The 14,522-nt window shown below is 39.8% G+C and overlaps 1 protein-coding gene across 1 annotated transcript in view; it reads left to right on the top strand.

Annotated features, from left to right (window-relative positions):
• The window catches only part of tox2 (TOX high mobility group box family member 2), a 95,597-nt gene extending 82,843 nt beyond the window's left edge, over positions 1-12,754 (top strand). The window contains exons 6-10 of the mRNA XM_083938439.1: positions 1,454-1,684; positions 7,045-7,125; positions 9,933-10,343; positions 10,421-10,569; positions 11,832-12,754. Of these exons, the coding sequence (XP_083794565.1) occupies positions 1,454-1,684; positions 7,045-7,125; positions 9,933-10,343; positions 10,421-10,569; positions 11,832-11,874 (915 nt within the window). The 3' untranslated portion in view covers positions 11,875-12,754. The remainder of the gene's footprint in view (positions 1-1,453; positions 1,685-7,044; positions 7,126-9,932; positions 10,344-10,420; positions 10,570-11,831) is intronic.
• Positions 12,755-14,522: the final 1,768 nt, after the last annotated feature.

Here is a 14,522-nt window from a genome sequence, read left to right as displayed (position 1 = left end):
GCATGCTAACTGCAGTGTTGAGTTTAAATAGAAATTCAGGGGTAGTCATGCTTGAGCACAAAATGTTGCTGTTGAGGGGAACGAAAGCCATGATGTATTGTTTAATTTGTGTAGGTAATGGTGCGGAGGAGTGTGGTGTCACTTTGAAAAGAAAATTCACTTGGAGTGTTTACTTAATGACTTGACGGAACCAATGTTTCATTTTAGTTATCTATATATATAAATATATATATATATATATATATATATATATATATATATATATATAGCAGCACTTTTCCAAAATCTACTCCACACTTAAAAGCAATAACATCTTATTTTGGTGCTTTTGTGCAAGATTATGTTTCCTTCAGACAATTTTCTTTTCCAATGTCTATGAAAACCTAAAAGAAAAATTAAAAGTTGGCTATAGTTTAACTTTTAGTGGCAAAGTGCGGCGTGATAATGCCCACAGCCAATCAGTAACAGAGTCTTGTAACATGATATGTCCCCTTTAATGACACAGATCCAGGTGTTTGCAGTCCTGCCTTATTTTTTCATTGGAGTTATATACATCCATTTGAAAGCTACCACACCTTCATTTAAATCAGTCCTTCATTTAAATGAGAAGAGAAGGACACATGTTTACATTCATTTGGTTTATGTAAATCTATACAACTGCTTTCATAAATTGCCCACTAACCAATGTCTCTGTGGATTTGCTTCGTTTCTGTCAGGGGAATGTGAATAAGTGTATAATTGAATCTGCCACATCCTCAGTGTTTCAGATTCATCAGTGTATTTAAATGCTAGCTTGAAGTGATACAGTATAACAAGGAAGGGATCCTTTAGAAAATATGTTTCCCTGCATATACATCTCTGCTGTGCTTCTGTGTGTGTGTGTGTGTGTGTGTGTGTGTGTGTGTGTGTGTGTGTGTGTGTGTGTGTGTGTGTGTGTGTGTGTGTGTGTGTGTGTGTGTGTGTGTGTGTGTGTGTGTGTGTGTGTGTGTTTGTCCTATCAGTAAGTAATTCCATTTGCTCTCTCCAATTCACTCTGAGACCACATCAAAGCAAGAGGAGATACAGCAGGAGATTTAAAATTCCTTTCACCCCTGGTATGAAAAGTCAGAATTTATGACTTGCTGAACAACTGAAAAGTAAAGATTTGAAAAGGTTTGATAAATTCCACTAACAGATGTTATTTTTGACAAAGTTAGGCTGAAATGCCGTCAACTAGCTGTAGTGTCAAAATGCTACTGTCAGTGAAACACTGCAGTAATATTTGAATGCTGACTATACATGTATTCAACATAGAGCTTGAATTATGAATTTGATTAAGTGTGCATGCTTCACCTGGACCTAATGTTCAAAGCATTAATCAGAGATCCAACTATCCCCACAGCTGATTTAGTAGGCCTTGTTTTTGCAGTGTCAATAAGTCCTTTTGTTTTTTGTGTTTTTGATGGTCTTCCAGATCACGGGCGAGAAGCGGCCGTCTTCTGAGATGATGAAGCCCAAACCCAAACCCCAGAAAAAGAAGAAGAAGAAGGATCCCAATGAGCCTACAAAGCCTGTGTCAGCCTACGCCTTGTTCTTCAGAGACACCCAGGCAGCCATTAAAGGACAGAATCCCAATGCCACCTTTGGAGACGTATCCAAGATAGTAGCCTCCATGTGGGATGGACTGGGAGAGGAACAGAAACAGGTAGAATAATATTGTATACATGTACACTCGAGTATGGAGTATTTACTGGTAATTCGTCATTGTACTATATAACGCATGAAAGAAGGGTTTGGCCATGTGGGTGTAATGGAAACAAGCTGTGAACACACTGACATTACATATCATGTTCATATTGACATCATTCTAGCCACATTACACCTTTCACTACAGTTTCAATGTCTATGTCTGAGGAATATGTTACAGACGTGAAAAAAATATAAATATTTATTTTTAACATAACTTCTGTGGTGTTTCTGCGAACAGATTCCCTTCATTTGTTAACACAAGGCTTTTATTCTGTTATTGATGGCCATTATCAAAGGCAAGCTGAGTCTGTGTGAACGCCACGCATGCAAGTTGCAGTACTTCAGCCATGTAGCCATCACGCACAGGTAGGTGGTGTGGCGAGGGAAATATCTAGCTTTTTAGCTGCTAAATGCTACGCAATGTTCACCAAGTAGTTGCTAACTTTATCTGTTTTATATTCGGTACTGGGAAGGTAAAACAGCTTCCTGCTGCAACGGAAAACATTATAAGAGCAAAGAGAGGGAATCAAAACACTTAAGTTGCGGACAAGAACACCAAAACATTGAGCTATTAGATGCTAAAGCTCCATAGAGCTTTATAAAGGAGGTGAGTCGCAAACATAGTAATAATTCGCTTATGCAAGTGGTCATGTTATTCTTTGTTAAATTATATTGATAATAGCTAGTGTTAATTGCAGTATTTTCAATCAAGGTACTTATTTACTAACACATCACAGCATTGGGTAGGTCAATAATTGACAAGACTCTGAGTCAAATGTTATTTACTGGCATGAAATTAATGAAAATAACTAAGACAGCTCTTTCAGCCCAATTCAAAATTTTAGGTCTTGGTCTTGCAAATTGAGAGGTCAGGAACACCACTCATAATCTGCAGAGCATTTGCAGCCTGGTGAGTCTCTCTGTTGTAACACGCTTTGGGCGAACTGAGACTCTGATTGTATCAATGTGTCTGTGTCATGCAGTTACAAATATTTAACTAGACAGCTTGCAGCTCTCTGCTTGTCACAATATGATGTCCTTCTGACCAGTTAATATAGCTACCTGACAGTGAGTTAACTGAAAGAGCAGTCACATTAAATTGTTTATATAGGAGCATCCTTCAGTATATTACACAATCTACTGTTAACATCTACCCAGAAACCGTGGGTGTGATGAAGCTATCAATTTCAAAAGTGTATAACCAACATTATTTGGTTTGTTGCATGCAAAAAAAATGGCAAAATAATATGTATTTAAGTTCAATTCTGGCGCAGTACCATAAAATTAAGATTTTTGATTTAAAATAAGATTGTTGTTCTCCACTCTCCATAATCCATCTGTCATGCAACAACTTGCATGACAGAGAAGCATAGAAAATACTTATTTTATGAAGTGACAGTTATGAATCTAATGTGTTAGGTTTTTCTTTACAAGTGTATTTATAATTTATTGTAGACATGCACCAACCCTACAGAATCAACTAGCATACATTATTATGTAGTGAAAATCATATAATGAAAAGTTGAAAAGTTTGCTACTATCATTGCATAGATATATTTCCAGCACATTTCCTATTCCATTTTAGCATTCCAGACCAACAGACAAAGTCAAAGGGGTTTCTATGTGTTTGTGGTAGCAAATGATGGTGTGAAATGAATAGAAAATGAGACAGTCTGATGATCATGCGTAGACTCATATTTTTAGAATATCCAGTCAGGGCGCAGCCTATTGGGTGTCAAATAAAAGCACCTGTCTCCATGACAAAGTGCAGCCCATTCTCCTTTAGCCCAAGCCACCATTGACTAGACCCTATCTAGCATGTGTGTGTTTTTCTCCCACCAAACCTACTTTATACGCTGGACTTTGGAGGCCGTCTGTCCCTTTTATTTGCAGTTAATTTTTGCCGCCTTCACCGAGGCTCTTCACCATGAATCTTCATTTCACCGCTGACACCCTTGAATGTGAATTCCTCATTTCCTGTCCTTTTATTTATATCTGTTGCCTGGTGATTTGATCATGCTGGGAATACAAGATTAGCAATTGCCTTGTCCTTGGTTTTGCCTCAAGGACATCTGCTCCTGAAATGTTATTGTTTGCGCTTCTTAACCCTTTATGTCCTGGCTTCTTTTTCAGCTTAGATCTATCTCTCTCTCTCTCTCTCTCTCTCTCTCTCTCTCTCTCTCTCTCTCTCTCTCTCTCTCTCTCCCTCCTTCTAAATGCATTTGTCCTTCACAGTATTACCTGGGAACAGAGACGAAACCAACAAAAGGGCAATTCCAACATTAAAAATCTATCCATTTGTTGTGCCACTCCGCTGCTAATTTTTTGATTTGTTATTGCATTCATGTGTTTGATCAAACGTGTCACCTCGCAAGACACATAATTAACTTGAGGTAATGATGTCATTATGGAATGAAAAGTAGGACCCTGTCTGGGCAATAACGGTGTGAATGCTCTAATTATTCTCTGTGACTAGCACTGCCACTTATTCCTGCACAACAAATGGATAACTGTGTATTTACAGTGTCACCAATTTAGCTACTGCATGTTAATACTCATTTAAGCTAAAATTTATTGACGTTTTTGTCTTTACTTATTTTATCATGCTGTTTACACCAGTAATGTTCAAGTCAAGTGCATTTAGCATGGAAACCTTTCATGCCAGGGTCTCATACCTTAAACATTTTCAATACACAGCTTCAGTTTCTATCTCTCCCTATTCATCTCTCCTGTTGATGTATATGCTGTTATGCCTTTTCCTTTCTTTTCTTTTTCCAACATCCTAATGTCATTTCATCTATATAGGACCGACGAGGTGTGTTCTATAATGTCACAGTCAGACCCTCTGGAGCCATGCAGGAGCAACAGAATGTAAACACAACCCTTCCCCTACACACAGCTTTGTTTTAACTAGAAAGTGGCCCCTGTTTCCAATTACTATAGTACTTTTCGAATGCACCATGCAGCAGAATTCACATAAATGCATTGAAGGCAGCATGTTTCATTGCTGCATTTTATTGAAGAAACGATCAGAAGCATCATTATTTGACTTGTGTTCTTTTTGTGATTCTTTTCTTTTTTTGTTTTAGCTTCAGTGTGCATTTACTTTGCTCGCATTGTTGTGTATTCTCCAGTGTCGCCCTTGAGTATGGTAGAACAAAGTATAATTTGGTTTTATTTTGTGCTCATGTGTATGTATTTGCGTTTTCATTAAGATGTTTTCGACTGCCTGAACGCTATACAGCGTTTTTTAATTCCCGAAGGCCTTTGTTTTATAGTGTAAGATCAATGCGTTATTTGGGCTGCGTTTTTCCTCGAGGTGACTACATGTTAAAGCTGCCCCAGAAACACAAAAGCACATCTTTCTTGTTTTTTGTTATTTAAGACTAAGATCAATTTTCCATTTTTTACAGCAGTGGAGAGGAACAGTGATAATGTAGTTGGGTAGGAGGGTGGAGAGACCTTAGCTTTATTTAATTGAGTCTGCTGTGGTGGAAGAAAGGAACACTATCACTCTGTTTATACCGCATGTTTTGATATTAAACTCTATAGTCTGCATTTTAGCATTCATCCAAAAATCAGTTTTCTGCCTCTTTGTATAACTTTCACACACACTTATATTTTCTTTTTGTTTCTTTTCAATCTCTTCTCTCCTCCCCTCCCCTTCCCTCCTCTTCTCTCCTCTTCTCTCCTCTCCTCCCCCTGTTTCCACATCGTCCTCCTCTCACTGGTCGCTGGGTTTTTCAGTCGTCGGGGTAATCACTCCCTTCAGTGTCAGCAGGGTGTGAAGTTATTGTCTCCTGTAATTAACTGGTTATCAAACAAGAACATTTCATTAAGGTACAATTAGGGGCTAATTCAGGCGGGACACCTCTGTGTCAGGATTACGATGGAGGCACATGCTCTCCCCTTGCAGCTTTGTTATTTTTAATTCATACTGACCTGCAGCCTCTGACGGCTTCAATTGCTAATGAATCCACTCACTTTGGAATAATTAGACATCCTTAGGCATGGTAATTTATTTAAAAGTATCTGCTGTTGCGCGAATCATTAGCTGTGTTAAATTGATTCGAAATTAAAGCTGCTGGGAGAAGTTCGGGGTTCATTAAAGGGGCAGCCATTGCTCTATCAATATTTAAGGGGTGAGGGGTAAGGTTGTCACTTTTTTTCTTTTTCTTTTTTTTTTTTACAAGAACTGTATTTCATTTCTTAAATGGGTATTAACTGTTTTTATTGTGAAAATCTGTGGCGTATTCCTGCATTTGGAGTTCCTAATTCAGTGCAGTATTGTTCCGAAATACCTGAATGTATGTCATGGAAGGGAAATAATAATAATTTTGTAAATAGGGATGAATGAGGGGATAAACATCAGCTGTTTGAGCAAGATATTGTATCTGTCTTCATCCCGGTTTGTTTGCTGTTCTGTGTGTATGTCTGTTTGTTTATTGACTATATGTGTTAGCAGCTGCCAGCCTTTGTGCATTTGGCAACACATGAATGCTTAATGGTTATTCTACCCCACCTCTTTGAAAGGAATGACCCTATCCATGGAGCCACAGACAGTCTCTCACTGAGGATCAGTAATTACCCACTGCATTCACACACACACACACACACACACACACACACACACACACACACGTTTGCCTTCATATTAAAATATGCCAGAGAGGAGCTGAGATCTGAGTCTTTATCATTGATTTAAGGGTGGACTTTTTGTGACTTGTTTTTCCTGCATCAAAAAGGCAATGGCAGCTATAAAGAGCCTGTGAGTGACATGTGATGACATTAACTTCAATTCCCTGTCTTAACGCATCATTTGAGGTTCATTCAGAAGGCTTGAGATTGCCTCTTCGCTAATGCTGTTTTGAATTCTTTTATTTTTTCCCTCCTCGTCTGAATGATTTGCTGGGACATCAGCTCTGATTAAAGAGATGAGCAACAGCCTTAATAGAGGAAGAGGCTGCAAAGCAACAAACAAAATGACAAACTGTTTCTTACTCCTCATTTAGCTCCATAATATTTCGAACTCCATTTCTCTGCGTACAAGCTATCTCGGCATTTCATTCTTTGATTCATTTTAAAGAAATGAATCATTCAAATGCAGCAATAGCATAAAGATGCTCAAATCTCCTTAACTTGATAATAAATGTATTTTATATGTTTTTCTTCACAGCTAACACCGGCAGGTCTCACAATCCCACCATGACTCCCAAAATATCATCCACATCAGTCAGCGTGGACGTGCACGGGTCATTTTAGCCTTTGGCATCACCTTGTAATCAATCGTCGTTGTTGTTGTGTTTGCTCCTGTAGAGCTACAAGAGGAAAACAGAGGCTGCTAAGAAGGAGTACCTGAAAGCCCTGGCCGCCTACAGAGCCAGTCTGGTTTCCAAGGTAACCACGGGGGTCACATCTTTGATATACATGGGTCAGCGGCGATATAAGGGATAATAAATTAGACAGAGAATTCCTCTCACTCTTATTCCAAGGAAAGCACTCTTCTCTTGCTGCACTGAATGGTTAGTATGTTGTGTGAGCAAGAGAGGGTGTGTGTGTGTGCTCAGAGAAGAACAGTGAAAATTAGGCCTCAAACACACCCAATTTGCAACCTGGAGAGAAATGAAAGTAACAGTACACTTCTGTGCGTGTGCACGCTCATCAGTGTGCACATGTAGAAGTGGGCATTACCTATTATTTGCTGTCCTACTGGTGTTTTTGTTCTCCCTGAAAGGCCACTAATGTGTTTGCTGAGGTTGATCATACCTAGTCCAGATGTATGAAAACATAAGAAATATTTTATCACGAAACCATTAAAACTGACTCAAAACGCTGTAGTACACATGCCAGACCTATATGTGGTGCTATAACTCATAGAATTACACCAACAATGGAAAACAGCATGCACACTGTGTACATTATAAATATATATAAGTAAACATAAAAGTCTCAGTAGCTTCTGCAGCACGAACACAATCATGTAGTCCGCCATTGTTGTTATGTGTAAGAGGTTGGGTCAAGAGTCGGGGGGATAACATCATTATTTAACAAAGTTGTTAAACATTGCCGTTTTCAGATTCATTCATTCTGGGACCCAGTTTTTAGAAGATACCGTTTTCAGGCTCAAAAAACACCTCCTCTGTGTAGATGGTCGGCTCTCTCTCTGCTGCAGTCACCCTAGAACATTAAGACCTTTCCACTCATGTTTGTATAGAACAAATACCCACATTGCAAGAGTTTTCAAAAAGTAAAAGCTGATGTAATATGCTCCTCAAACTCTTTCATACATGTGCAAATATTATACAATAGGCATTACAGTACAGTTTCAATCTGTTGGCGCACTGCATTTTATTTCAGTGTTTCTGCATTGTTTTTGAAACACAACTCTAAATTGCATTAGCATATACCAAGCTCCTCCTCTTCCCCCTCCCTCTTCCTTCCCTCTGCACGTGCACCGCCACACTTCCTCTCATGCTCATGGGCCGAAAACAAGCACCTTGATTAAGGCATGAATAGTTAATTCATCAGCCCTTTCACTGTGGCATACTTTCAACTAAAAAGACTATTCTAATCCGTGTCTTTAGTGCAATTAGACATTCATGTCAGAGCTCCTATACAGAGGCTTGATTGATACTATATATTGGTAGATTGCCAGTCAAAAAAACGACTCACAAATACAACCCCCCCCCCCCCCGACACACACACACACACACACACACACACACACACACACACACACACACACACACACACACACACACACACACACACACACACACACACTCACACACATAAACACACACAAACACACACACACACACACACAAACACACACAAACACACACTCATTCCAGACCAGCCAATCTGAATGCAGGGCTGAATCTCATGATTCAACGTGACTCTCTTTTTTAAATTACCAATGAAGGCGTCTTTTCAAAGTGAATTGGGGCGGGTGCAATTTGATGTAATTGGAGTATCATTTGAAGGATTCACATCTTCAGCGTGCACCTGTTGCCTTTTTGTTTGGTGACGCATGTGGGTTTGTTTGGCAGAAGAAGAAAAAACAAAAGTTTGATTGCTCCCCATTCTATGTCATGGCACTTCTGTATTCATTTGAATCCAACTCACAAGTACAGAGTGTGATTTTTTAAAAGAAGAGTAAATTAAAAATGCCAAACTATGTGGTAAATTTTATAGATTTCATGAATGTTTCAATCCTCATAAACTCTCATTGAACACATATACTTTTCATATATATTACTTCTGATGAATATGAAATCATTTTACAACAATACATGTCCCCTTAAAATAAAATCACACCCATCCTCACTCTTCCATTCTCCCCTCCATTTCTTCAGTATTTCATTTTCCACTTGACCCTGCAAATGTATCTGACCCTCCCTTTCATCCATCCCTCCATCCTGTTCCCATTGATTATTCCATGGGTTCAGAGGGATGGATGTGAGCTATTACTAAATAGTAGACCTCCACACATCAGTCTAGCCCATCTGACAGTTAGTGAGAAACAGTGGATGTATTTCATACACACACCACCTCATAAAAGAGAGGGAGACAGACATACCTGCAGAATAAATGTGTGTGTTGGATCTCACAGCACCAATAGTGGTTTATGTGTAATAAAAAGAGAGGAGGAACAGAGCAGTGACCATGGGTAGCATTAGAAGCATTAACCACTTACTATAAATACTAATTAATTGTACAGAATTAGTGCACTACCGCTATAAAACAAATTTTTCAAATAATATTTAAATTTCTTGGTAGAGGAGACATGTCACTTTTCAATAAATTCCATTAGGTTATTCAAATAATTGTCTCTGATTTGCAAACTCGTTTTTCTTTTGCTTCATTGACATATTGTTTTGAAAACTTTCCCTGAGAGAGTTGTCTCTATGGGATTGAGGAGGCGAAGACAATTATGGGACAGCTTTATCATTTAGTGACTATCAGCTCTATCAGCTTAAGTCTCAAACTATATTTGCTGATACATACTAAAATTGCCCTATAATCCTCATACAGTTAGTATGTAAGATAAGCAGTTTGGACACAGGGTCACAAAACTGGCAATACCGTTGGCAATGGCTAATTTACACCAAATAAGAACTAATACAAATCATACAGATCTGAAGGCTGAAGGTATTATAACAATGAGCGTAACCATTTTTTTTCTCCTCCATCCCCTCCAGACATATAATGATCCTGTGGAGACAAAAAGTGCCCAAACAAGCCAGGCTTCTCCACATATGCTGTCAGCCAACCCGCCCCTGTACAGTGTGCCACCTCCCCCCCAGTCATCGTCGCCCTACCTGGGGCCCGGGGCCTTCCCTCTCACTGACCTGCAGAGCTACGCAGGACACACCCCTCGCCACACCCTGTCGCAGACGCTCAGCCAATCGCAGATGCTGCCAAGCATTAGTGCCTCTCCCCCTTCCTCCTTCCAGATTAGCCCACCCCTTCACCCCCACCAGCAGCTCTCCCTGCACCAGAGCTCGCTCCTCAACCAGAATATCCGCATGCAGCAGGTCCAGTCCCAGCCAATCATCTCTCACCAGATGGGGCTGCAGGCCTCTCTTCACTCCCCACCTCCTGGGCAGCAGGTATAGCAACAAACTGAGACAGCTGTGGAATAGTTTATACTTTAAGATGTTGTGCTTAATTTTATTTATTTCTCCAGGGTTTTTCCCACCTCCAGTCAGAGTATCAGAAGAGCATTGGGGGTTCCCAGTCTCCAGGAGCCCCTGGCCCAGGTCCAGGCACTGGAGTGCCTCAGAGCCATGACTGGGACAGTGAATACTGCAATCGGGAGTGTGGCAACCACTGCAGGTCAGTGAGAAAAGATGAGACGGTTTTATTAGCTTCCCACAGTCTGTTTTCCACAATAACGTTTGTTACTGCATCAAATCGGTACAACTCAGAAACACTGACCAATCAGAGCAGACTGGGTTTTTCTGTAGGGGGGCTTAAAAAGACAGGCGCCAAAATGGAGCGTTTTTGACAGAGAGTAAATACAGGTATATTCAGACAGACAGTATGCGAAAAATAATGTTTTTTTGAACATTAAGGGCGCACTCACACTGTCCTTCCGCACCGCGCCTTGGGCTATAGGGTACTTGTCCCCCCCTCCCGCTTCCCCCGCTGGCCAGCGCGTTTGTACTCACACTGCCTGGGGATCGCGCAAATGCTTCTTGCTGTCCATACGTCATCATGCCGTAACACGTCACACGCATTGATTGACGTCATCGCGATGCGTCGCTTTGTTTACAAATCTCTCCATAGACCTCAGAGTTTTTGTGCATCTTGTCCGACAGTACAGTGCAGTAAACACTCCACCTCCGCATCACACCAACGTGAACCTTTCACCACCATTGTTGTTGTTGTTAAATGTCCGCGCATGGTCCGTCTTTTTTTTTTCTATGTCCGAACAGGCGCACATAAAATGACGTGAGAGCTGCCGTAGGCATCGTACACGTGCACGCTCGTGCTCGTACATGTGCAAACACGCTTTACAAAAGCCCACCTCTCTCAAACGAGCTAGGCTTTACCGATAAAACCTGTTTTGGCCCTGTGCGGAAGGACAGTGTGAGTACGCCCTAAAGCATGTAAACATCCAAACCAAAATCCATGTACAAATTGAAAATGAGCATTATATGGGACTTTTGTCAGCTCAGTTTCAGTGAGAAAGGGTTGACAGCTGGAGAGGTAACGGTGAGATAATAGAGCTTGTCATGTGTTTGTCAGACAGCAGTAAAAAACAGATGTTCCTAACACAAGTTTTCACTGCTATTGTATTAAACGGTTTGGCAGGCTGTGTCGTCCTGCAGTAACTGGAAGCTATTCTAAGTGTTTGTGCTAAAGCACTATGAAATGTTTAATTTAGTTTGCAGGGTTTGGTTAGAACAAGGTTAGAAGCTAAGAAAAGGCATGTTTCAGCTTAAATTGTGGGCATCAAGGAATGAATAGTATTTGCAATCAGAGGAAAATTTATTTGTATGGGTTTTTTTGTGTTTGAATTATTATTTTCTGTACCGTTTTGTCTTTGTTCCTAATCTTATTTATTTTAATTTATTTATTTTCTCTCTCTCCAGTGGCAGCATGATTGGCAGGGACAAGCCACTCTACCTCACCTGAAACTGAAGATCATGATCTGTCGACAAATATGACAGCGAGGAGTCTACCCTCAGCCCCATATCCCCCTCACCCCTATCCCTCAACACTCTTCTGATACACACAGTTCAAACTTAACATCCAATAACCTACATACACATACAAATACTCACATACACACGCACACACTCACCACCACCTTTTTTGTCAATGTAATTATTATTTTTTCTCAGTTTCTAGAAGAATTTGTGACAAGAGTTTTTGACTAGATGACTGCTGTCTGTACCACTTAATGTATTAGCAGTCCACTTGCTGTTTAAAATTTGCCAAGCACTTATAAGCCCCCCCACCCCCTTCCCTCCTTCCTGCTCCCACCATCCCCTCTGAGTTGTGTGTCTATGCCCTCAACAATACAGGCTGGGCTGTAGAGCACTCCTCTTCTGAGTCACCATTTAAGTCCCCTCAGGGACCTCATCCAGCTTTAATTAGAATGAGAAGGAAAACAATACTCTTACTCTTCTTTAATCATATTAATTTCCTTTTGTTTTCCTTTTTGTTATTGTTGTTGTCGTTGCTGTTTTATTTATTTCTGGCTTGCAAAATTGTTCTTCTTTTTTGCCAATATGCGTTGAGCCCTGTACTGTAGAAAAATATTAACTTCTAGAAGGTTCAGCGCAGGCTTTGATGTTATGGTAGCTTTGCTTAAGGGCCTGCAAATTGATACGAAAAGCTTGGGTGGGGAAAAGAAACAAAACAAACCTTTTTTTAATATTAAAGACCCATTCAGGTCTACTGAGCTGTCACAGTGTGATTGTAAATATCACTTATATGGGATCAAATTGGGAATTGGAAGTCCAGATAAATATGTTTCTTCTTTAATATTACATGTAAGTCATTGTGTGTGTGTGTGTGTGTGTGTGTGTGTGTGTGTGTGTGTGTGTGTGTGTGTGTGTGTGTGTGTGTGTGTGTGTGTGTGTGTGTGTGTGTGTGTGTATGTGTGTGTGTGTGTGTGTGTGTGTGTGTGTGTGTGTGTGTGTGTGTGTGTGTGTGTGTGTGTGGTGTGTGTGTGTGTGAGAGAGAGAGAGAGAGAGAGAGAGAGAGAAAGAGAGAGAGAGAGAAAGTGTGTGTCTGAATGTTCGAATGTACCCCTTTCATGGAGTGTAAAGTTGAGTGTGTATGTGTGTATTTGCACAGACACAAACTTGCGTGCAAGAGTGTCTCAGTGTTGGAGTGTCGAGTCTTTCTCGTGAATTTTAACAGCCTTGTGCAGCTGGATTTTCAGAGGAGTATTTCACACTCTCGTTCTTGCATTAAATCTATGCTCACTGGTGTGTTTTTTTCCAATATAGTTCAATCTAAAACTGAATACACAATATGTGTCCTGCAGATCATTAAATGGAAAGAGCCAGGTGAGAGATGGAGAGAAAAGAGATAGAATGAGAGAAAGAAATGTTGTTAGATAAAATGAGATATAATGTTGCAGGTGGAAAAAAAAAGAGATATTGCCTCAAAATGCCCCCCTGCCTCTCCTTTCTTATTTTGTCTGGCCATAATGTCAATTTTGTCTCCTCGACATGCAGAAGTGAAGTAATGAAATATGTGAATGGGGCCATCACATCCACATTACAGTGATTTTTATATAAGTTTCTACTTGGTGTTTGGTTGTGTTGATCTCATCTTTTTAACTCTCCGTGTGATTAACAAAAATGCATTTTGCTGACAAAGACATCTGCATTTATCTCTTTACTGTAGCATAATTTCAGTTTAAGTTGTTTCAGAACTATAACATTTTAAGTTGTGTAAAAAAAAAAAAACCTGCCAATTGTAGTTATTTTATTTGTAAAGCCAGTAATGATGAATATTTTAAATGGTTATCAATATATTGTTTTTCGCTAGTTGCCCATCAGCAATTTGACAGGTTTTATTTATGATATAAATTAGATCACTTTGCTTCTTACAATGGAGGTGTATTTTTATTCTTTATTGTTTAATTTCCTTTGGTTTGATAAAAATGATGATGATTTTTTTTTTCTTTATTTTTTACATTTTGGGCGCTGCTCCTTTTTCCCCCCTTGCCACCAGCATCTGTTTGTGTCACAATGCTTCTTTTATTTCAAATCTGCATAATAAAAAAAGTTTAAAAGTGATAATGCCTGATGCTTGTTAATTTCCCTGCATTTCCTTTTTTTTTAAAGATGCAATAATCGCTGTTTTAAAAGACACTACCAACCCCCCCAACTTACTGCACCTTACAGTGTATCTGCACTTTAGAGTGTCACATTTGTATCCTATATTTATATTTAGCCAAGGGCTCCAATGGCATTAGCTAATTAGCAATGGATACAGAGTACACCAGGCAGCATGGATATTGCCAGTAAACTATCTTAACAAACGAGAGCAGATGCGAGGAGACGTTAGGTTTGCTTGTGAAAGTGGTGCATCGTAGGCGTCTTGTGTGAGATAAAGAAAACAGAGAAGTGCACACAAACTCAGGCAACCGTCCAAGTACTGATTTTACCCCAATTGCACACAAGCCTCTTAGAGACTTTCTGAGAGAGAGAAGGGGAGATTGAAATGGAACTGTCACGATCCATCCATTCAATGTTTTATTCATTTTACAATGTCTGCCTTCCTCAATAATATTGAATTGGCAAATAGATCATTATTGGACA

The sequence above is a fragment of the Echiichthys vipera genome, assembly GCF_963691815.1.
Source record: "Echiichthys vipera genome assembly, chromosome: X".
NCBI lineage: Eukaryota > Metazoa > Chordata > Actinopteri > Perciformes > Trachinidae > Echiichthys > Echiichthys vipera.
This window is presented reverse-complemented; position numbering and strand designations above follow the sequence as displayed.